This window comes from Echinops telfairi, unplaced genomic scaffold (genome assembly GCF_000313985.2).
Source record: "Echinops telfairi isolate 266 unplaced genomic scaffold, ASM31398v2 ScPeMD7_7424;HRSCAF=8462, whole genome shotgun sequence".
NCBI lineage: Eukaryota > Metazoa > Chordata > Mammalia > Afrosoricida > Tenrecidae > Echinops > Echinops telfairi.
In genome coordinates, this window is record NW_022111324.1 from 1,195,098 (window position 1) to 1,203,994 (window position 8,897).

An 8,897-nucleotide genomic window follows, 5' to 3' on the forward strand; every position below is an offset into this window, starting at 1 on the left:
AGGCCAATCTACTTTCCCCTGCAATCTTCTATTATTCATTGCAATAGTCACCCAGAGCTCACAAACAGTGCTCTCAATTATGGGCTTATTAGGGAAGCTACCCGGTTACGTTCAGGTTAGAAATGTTCAGGAGACAGTTGTTTAGTCAGAACATGTTACAAAGCCCTTTTAGGAATGCTGATAAATGCCCAAAGGACTTGCATTACACTGTAAGCCTTAACTGAAGACTTTTCCGTTTCAGCTTCATTGGTCAGCAAACCCAGCTCTCCTAATTAAGTGCCCAGAGACATCCCACTCCACAAGCTTCAATCCAAAGGCTCTCAGTGACAGCTCTGTGGGTCAGCAATCTGGCTTCCTGAAGAAGTGCGCACAGGAATCCCACACTACAAGCCAGCCTTCTCCCTGGAAGTGCTCAGCTTTATTTGCTCTGTGGGCTGGAAGTCCCCCTGCTCTATCTCATGCTTCGGCTTCTGGTTCTGCTGCTGCTGCTTCTCTGCCACTTCTTTGATGTCAAGTTGTCTTCCTGGATCCAGGAGGCTCGCTGTACATGCATCTCGGGTCCCAGAGGACACATTCTATTCCTGGCCTTGGTGGTAGTGAAATGACCCCTCCTGCTTCTCATATGGTTCACTTTATACCTAGCAAAATGGAGTCACTCACAGCTGAATAATATAATAATCAATTAGAATCTCACCCACCTTCTTGCCCCGACCCATCTGGAAAAAGTCTTTTGTTGGAAGTGATAGAGCCTATGGCTAGAAGAGCCATATTAAATAATTAACTGCCTTGCAGGGGTCTACTATTCGTTATCCATGATTTTGTTTTCTTACTTTCGAACTCTAAAAGCTACAATTAATTGCTCTCGGTTGAGGCAGGGAAGAAAGAGCAAGCAAATTAAATGTCAGATAAAGGTGAAAATTATGGAAATTCATAATGCTCTTTGACTGTTTTAATGGACAGAAAACGTTGAATAACTGCTGAGTGATGCCTTGGATTATACTCATTCATTAGTAAAGGGGAAAAAAGTAGAATTGGGACAGGGTACTGTTTTGATTTCATAGTGAACTTTTAAAAGCACATTTCTTTTAATTCTTGATGTACTAGTATGCTAGCTTTAAGAAAACTAATATGTTGAAAATACTAAACTCATGAAGTTGGCAAAGTAGATAAACCCACATTACCTAAAGATTTGAAAAATGATCCTCATCACTCACCCTCAGACCTGATTTTAATTGTGGGCAACAGGCAAACTTTGTTCTTAACACTTCTGAGAATTGTAGCAAAGTGTGAAGTTCAGAAAACGAGACTGGAAAACACTGCTTTCCTCTCATTTGAAACTACCTTTTTCTAGTTCCCCATAGACCTGGCCTTCGCATTGGCTCTCACGTAAGCTACAGTGTTTTGTGGTGCTGAGATATTCCACCTGTAAGTGGTGTATGTCAAGGTTTTGGGGGGTATATGTGCCTCCAAACAGTCTTTCAATAGCTTTTGTTTTGAAAAATCCTTTTCCTGTCCTCCTCTTCATTTGAATCATGAGTCCATTTTGAATTTATTTTAGTCCAAAGATGGAATGTGCTTTATCCAGATATTATGGTTGACTACTCCTTAGTGTTGAACTTGGACCTGGTGAAAATGGACAGGCTTCCAGACAGAAGAACTAAATCTTTAGGTTGCACATCCTTCTGAGCTACGGTGCAGGACCCATTTGTTTTTAGACATTTTAATTGATTCTATTGAAGTATAGTGATATACAAAAAACACACTGGTTTTGTGAGTTTCCACAATAATGTATACTATGTGGCTACCTGCCACCTCAGTCAAAATATAGGACATTTTCATTCCCTCACACAGTCCTTTCATTCCCCTTTGCAGGTAACACCTAAGCCCATTCAGCTGAGTTAGGTTTTAGACCCAGATATCCTGACTGCAGAGCCTGAGTTCCTAACCATTATACTACACTGTTTTCCTAGCTGAAGGTTCCTTTTCTTTACATCTACTGGGTGGTAGCTTGTTTAATATATTTGTATGGTCATTCATTAATTAGTTATTTATTCATAGGCTGGAAGGAATACATAGCATCATGATTCATTCTGAAACCGTAGTAGTCTCTTTCATCCAGTCTTTTTCTTGACCTGCCACGAAGAGTTGTCTATAAATCATCTGTTCAATAGGTAGTGCAATACTGGCAAACAGCTAGAATACCTCTTGGATATTTGCCTTATGCGACCATAAAAATCATGCATTAGTTTATTAAAGTATCTCATTCATTTTTTGGAATTTGGTTGGGTTATGTAAATTTAATTGGTTTAATAGTTTAAATGTTTTAACAAGATTATAGATAGATGGGTTGCATAGCCTTTATGCCTCGTGTAGTATGGAGAAGATGCCCCTTTTCTGCCACCTAGGTATGTGTAATCCTAAAGTGAATTGTAGAGGCTTTGTGATAACAAGAGTTTTGTTTATTTGTTCTGTTTTTCTCTTCTAGGGCTTTTCCAGATTTCTCAGAACAAAGTAGCAGTTCTTCTTCTAGCTGGTGGGCAGGGGACAAGACTCGGAGTCGCATATCCCAAGGGGATGTATGATGTTGGCTTGCCATCCCATAAAACACTTTTCCAGATTCAAGCAGAGCGCATCCTGAAACTACAGCAGTTAGCTGAGAAATATGGCAACAAATGCATTATTCCCTGGTAAGACATGTCTCATGGGGAGGTATCAGGACATATATTGATTTATAATATTTAAATGCATATAGTTTATTCATAATCCAGGCATATATCCTGTTACTACTGATTTTCTTGGCAAGTATCATTTACTGTGTATGTTAAAAGCAGTATTATAGGTCAAAAAAATCACTATATCCTCAATAAGCTACATGTATACTCCCATCCAGTTTTTATATCTCTGCCTGAGTACCTGTGGGTACTCAGTAGGTCTCCTCTTAGTCTAGAAACTGATCAATAGTTTGTCTAGGTGGTACAATCTCCGGTGTAAAAGCATTTTGTAGTATTAAGTTTGGGGTGGGTAGGGGGCCAGCCCCCACTGCTACTACTACCCATGGGTTCAGTGAGCACAATTGTACTGTTGAGATATGTAAGTATTATATTAAAGTCATCGAGTGCATGAGAGGTAGAGGAGAGATATTACAATAATGCAGTCAGACACATTACATGGTAGCATTGCTCACCTCAGCCCAGCTTGGTGGTCCACGTGGAGAGAGGGGGAAGGGAAGGAGGGCCAGGGAACAAGGGAGAGAGGATGGGAGAGGAGAAGGGGGTAGAGAGGGGAGTGACCAGGGAGAGAGAGAAACTTTAATGCTTCCCAAGCTTTTATCCTCTCTCGGGACGTGCCAGCCCCCTAATTACAGGTGAAGACACACGTCACAGGAAGGAGTTGCACTATAAGTTATACAGTAAAGAGAGGGGGTGGTCTAGGGACATACATGCAATAGGAAGAGGAGGGATTGGGGGTACCCATGTGACAAGATGGGCGGATCCTAGATTTAGGATGGCAGATTAACTTTGACCTGTTCCTGGGTCTCCATATGAACCATTATCAGTAGGGTGTAAACCCCTCCTACAGGAATCAAGCTAATGGTCCCAAGCTTCAGAGAGAAGTAGTCCATTGTCTCCAGCAGCAGGGAGCAGGCCCAGTGCAGTCTGGCAACTGATCACCTTGGGGGTGGTGGTGGGGAATGCCTGCGCATCTGACCTCCCCCCACAGCGTTTTACCTCTGAAATTTGAAAGCATTGCTTTTTGGTTTCTAGCATTGTTGAGAGGCCCTAAGCCATTCTAATGTCCAACATCCCCCTTACCCAACCCCCCAACTTTCAAAGCATGTGTGGTGTCTCCTTTGCAATTTCCGGATGATGGGGTATGGGTCTTTTTTCACCCATTGCTCAGGGCATTAAGTGGGCTCTCTCAATCTAGAAACTCACACCACCAGGTCTTCTAGGCTCTTGGCAAGTACAGCGTCAAAGCTTAGCAAGTGTCCCTGCATACTTCATTGTCCAACTTCATTCCCACGCCAACTGACAGTCCGCCTGGTTTACTGCTATGAACCAGACTCAGTTTCTGAGTCCCTGCTGGGGAACCTGCAGATGGGGTCAGTGGTTCATGTGCTCAGCTGAAGCTCACCCCGAGGCACCTCAAGAGAAAAGCCTGGTGACCTGTTTCTGAAAAACCAGCCTTTGAAAACTTTAAGGAGCCCGGCTTTACTCTGACATACCTAGGTCGCCATGAGTCAGAGTGATTCAGTGGCAGATAATACTAAACTACTAATCTCATGGGCCTTCCCTCAGATACTGTTTCTTAAACACCAAGAGATTACAGGAAATTGCTCATTGCTTTCTGAAAAGTTGGGTTTAGCGCATTAATATCCTTCCCAGAGCAGCGTGTGAAGCTAACACGTTTCTAACCTTGTCAGTCAGCCCCAGGAGACCAACACAAACTCCCCTGGCTTCTCTGTTCCCTAGCAGTTGTCTTCTGCCTGGTCCAGACCCCGATTCTCTGCCACTAGCCAGGATCCCAAATCAGCAAATGCTCTAGGAAAAGGCAGCTCCTTATCCGCAGTTCCTCTTTCAATGATTCCCCCTCTGCAGAATTTTAGTTCCAGTTCTTGCTGTTTCTGTAGCTCTCAGATGCCTTTTGAAAATCCCGAGCTTTTCTAGTTCTCAGCACGGTGTTGGCCGGTGGTGAGTGTGTTTTGCCATCTTGATTCCTCTGGGGGCTTTTGAGAGACAGCTGTGTTCCTGATGGCCAGCATTCAGCTTACAGCCCTGGCCTCCCACGAGCAAGTTGGGCTTTCTTCTCTCTTCCTCCCACCTCCTCCCAATTCAGAATTTCTCTTCTTTTCTGATACAGAGCAGTTGAGCCAAACATTTTGTCATCTCCTTCTAAATCATGATCAAACCTCAACCAAAGTTTATTTGGTTAAAGAGACAGACAGCCACTGTGGTGGGAAATAATACTTGCTTCATTTGTTTGTTTGTTCAACAAATATTCATGAAATGCCTGCTTACATCTAGGTCTATCTATAGCAGCAATAGACAAACATCTCCCTGTGGATGTACTTAACCGTCTAGAAAGGACAAATGCTACTGCCATCACCAAGGGCTATTTCCGATAGCACTTGGTCTCTTGTGCCATGGCCATTGCCACCGGGCTTGAGTGTTTGTGACGGCACAGGGCACGATTATGCGCTTGTCACTCTAAATGGGTAGTGAGCAGAGACTAGAGCTCACATTCCATGTTCAAATTTTAGTAAGAATAGTAAGAACTTACTAGAATGCAGTACAGTTATAAGTTTTTCCTCTATTTATTTAGAAGAGTTTTTAATTCCAGCATGCTTACTTTAGCCAGTTACAAGTTCTTTGATGCAGAAGATATGTTTAATATTGTTAGATTTTTTTTTTAAATAGTCACTAAGGTTGATAATATTACTGCATAAATGTGCCTTTTCAGGAAAAGGACAAGGGAACCCAAAGCAAGGGGTCCTGCTCCTAAAGATTATCTTTAGCCTAGGGAAAAAGAACTTCATTTTGCCCTAACTTACATAGCATTATTACTTTGAAGATTTTCTTTTTCTTGCAAGGTATATAATGACCAGTGGCAGAACAATGGAATCTACAAAGGAGTTCTTTGCAAAGCACAAGTACTTTGGTTTAAAAAAGGAGAATGTAATCTTTTTTCAGCAGGGAATGCTGCCTGCTATGAAGTTTGATGGGAAAATTATTTTGGAAGAAAAGGGCAAAATTTCTATGGCTCCAGGTTTGTATTGACTCTTAATTTATGGTGATCAGAAATGCTCATAATATGGGTCATTCATTATATATTTTTTTCCTTTTTGAGATGGAAATTTGGATGCTAAAATTAATGTGTGTGTTTAATTTGGTAATGATTGAAAAAAAATGAAAACAATAGTGAAATGGATACTTGGGTACTTTTTGTAGAAATCTGCCCAGAGAGCATTTTGGGGGGAATTCAGTGTGTTCATTCTTTTTGTTCTGTATTTTATGTACCCAAGGTTCATGCTACATGATTTATTAGTGAAAAAAATGGAAATACTGTGTTACTGAGAGGCTAAATTATACTTTATCCAGCATTAACTGTCTTAAACAAGGTGAAATAATTGGAGGCATTCAGTCACAAAGGGAAATAGTGTGAGTGGGTTAACAGGAAGCACGATACAAAAGACATCCTAAGTATGATAGGGCCACCACTTTGCATAATTCCAGGGGCTCCATGCCCTCTGTTGTTTGTTTCTGGTGCCCCTGGCACTGGCCAGTGTGTGCCCGTGTCTTCACATGCAGGGGTCCTGAGTGTGACCCTAGTGAGGGAGTCATACCTGTGAGAATCTATACTCAGTGACTGAAAGGAAAGAACCAGTAGAATTCACAGCGGAGACCTCCATTTGTAGGCTTGTAGTTCAACTTACTTCTTTCTCGTTAATGGAAGAGAAATTTACTATCCTTGGATCTACTTTGTGAGGTATTCTAATTTTTTCTTAAATTCACAACATTTGATTTTCTTAATCATTTAACCAGTGCCTGAGTTTGTTGAGTAAAGAAATCCATAAAAGCAGCACTAAAAATAGAGGAGAGGAAACGTCTTAGATTTAGTTTAAGCCACAGTAGACTCCTATTAATTAATTTTTAAATGCAAATTATTTCGTATAAAATGTTGATCTGTTTTTGAGATGAGGGCTAGTCAGTGTTGGGTTGATAAATGCCGCAATGTTAACAAGTCATACAAATACTAGCAAAATTTGAAGTAATCCTTATCTGATGAAAAGGATTTCATATTTCTCAATGAGAAGTGTAAGAAAGATGGTTCAAAAGGAAAAGAATAATTTTGGAGGTTGCCTTGTTCAAGAATAATAATATCATCTTCCAGATATTATATTAGTGTTTCAAAGCATACAGTATAACACTGAACAGCTGAATCCTTCCTCAATGATATTTCATTTCCTTGACCCTCTGATGTGAGGTTGTGCTCTCAGAGACCTTCACCTTGGTGTGGAAACATGAAGCAATCCTTGGGTGGCCGACGTAAACATGGGTTTTGACGTGCTCCTTCTGGGCTGTTTATTTCCCAGATGGGAATGGTGGTCTGTACCGGGCTCTGGCAGCCCAGAACATTGTGGAAGACATGGAGCAGAGGGGCATTTGGAGCATTCATGTCTATTGTGTTGACAACATATTAGTGAAAGTAGCAGACCCCCGCTTCATCGGATTCTGCATTCAGAAAGGAGCAGACTGTGGAGCAAAGGTAATGCCTTTCTCATGCATATCATAAGTCATATTTCCCGGTCAGTGTATATATTCTAGGAGCCATACTTGGTTTTTCAGTGTAATTTGAATACTTCAGATCCATTCTTGCTTCTAAGGTACTTATACTAGCCTTTCCTCGTTTTTTTCTTAAATTCACAACATTTGATTTTAGAAACAATCATAGACCTCAATAAGAGCTTAAAACATGATTTGTAAGTACTTGGGAAAATGAATAGTAATCATTAGTGTGGGATGGATTCATTCGTGGGATTACATATCAACTTGTGCTTGATCAGGCTAATTTATTTTCTTGTTATGATAAAATTACTAGAGTAGTAGATAAGGAAGGTGCGGTAGAAATAGCAGATTGAGAATTTAGCAAGGCATTCGACCAGTAATTTCATGGTGTCCTTGTTAATAAGATGAAGATATGTAGGTTGGGTATAAGGACAACTAAGAAGATTAATAACTTCTTGAGTGACCACAAACACACTGATAGAGAAGTTTACATTCCAAAAATAAGACTGTTATTGGCAGTACTCTTTTGCTTTTTATTTTTCAGTCAAAGAAATGAGGTATAGGAGGTAGGCCTCTTTGGTGGTAAGCAAAATATGTAATATATTTGGCAATAAAGTAAGACACATGCAGCTCTTTAGAAGACTTAATCAAGACATAAATACTACTTTCCTGAATGAAAAGATTTAAGTCTGGGAAGGTATCAGCTCTCACCAAATTAATGTAAGACACAAACTCAATCAGAATCCTACTCAAATTACTTTGGGGATATTTGACAACAATTGTGAAGTTAAGAATAAGCATATAAATATTATCATGAAAATAATGACAACTGGATAATGATGGCAGGGAGGGATGATGGGAGACAATCTACCCAATATTAAAATGGGTTATCAAAAAAAGAAAAGAACAGTAATTTGTGTGGTGCACTCACCTTTAAATGATAGATGAATGGAACAGAGTAGAAACTATCCATCTCTATATAAGAATGTACTGTATAAGATTGCGGCTCTTCAAGTCTGTAAAGAGAAGCGTGCACTATTCAGTAAATGAAGTAGAACAGCTGAAAAGAACCCAGACCTCTGCCTCAAAGTTCATAGCAAAATTGTTTTAAGATGGGTTATATAGTTAAGGACAAAAAATTAAACCTATAAAAGTGGTAGAAGAAAATCTAGAGTAATTTTACAATATCGATGTGATGGGGTGACCTTTCTACCTAAAGCTGAAACTTCTGACAAAAGCAGACTATATATAAACGTGGAATTTCTGGATTTAAAAATAGAAGACCTGGCATAAGAGATGTATCATATTCCTGGTTGGAGATTTTTCTATTATAAATATGTCATTTATCTCAAAATTAATCTATAAATCTAATGGGAAGTCACAGCCAAAAGCTGAAGTCTTAAATTTTTTTTAACAATTATTTTATTGGGGCTCATACAATTATCACAATCCATACATACGTCCATTGTGTCAACCACATATGTACATTTGTTGCCCTCATCATTCTCAAAACATTTGCCTTCTACTTTAGCCTTTAATATCAGTTGCTCATTTCCCCCCTCCCTTTCCCTTCCCCCTCCCTCATGAACCCTTCATAATTCATAAATTATT

At 40.0% G+C, this 8,897-nt stretch overlaps 1 protein-coding gene across 2 annotated transcripts in view; it reads left to right on the forward strand.

Moving 5' to 3' along the window:
• Positions 1–8,897, forward strand: part of UAP1 (UDP-N-acetylglucosamine pyrophosphorylase 1) — a 44,919-nt gene that overhangs the window by 20,032 nt on the left and 15,990 nt on the right. For both annotated transcript variants that reach the window (XM_030887728.2, XM_004706771.2), the window contains exons 3-5: positions 2,486–2,687; positions 5,591–5,766; positions 7,094–7,266. In XM_030887728.2, the coding sequence (XP_030743588.1) occupies positions 2,486–2,687; positions 5,591–5,766; positions 7,094–7,266 (551 nt within the window). The remainder of the gene's footprint in view (positions 1–2,485; positions 2,688–5,590; positions 5,767–7,093; positions 7,267–8,897) is intronic.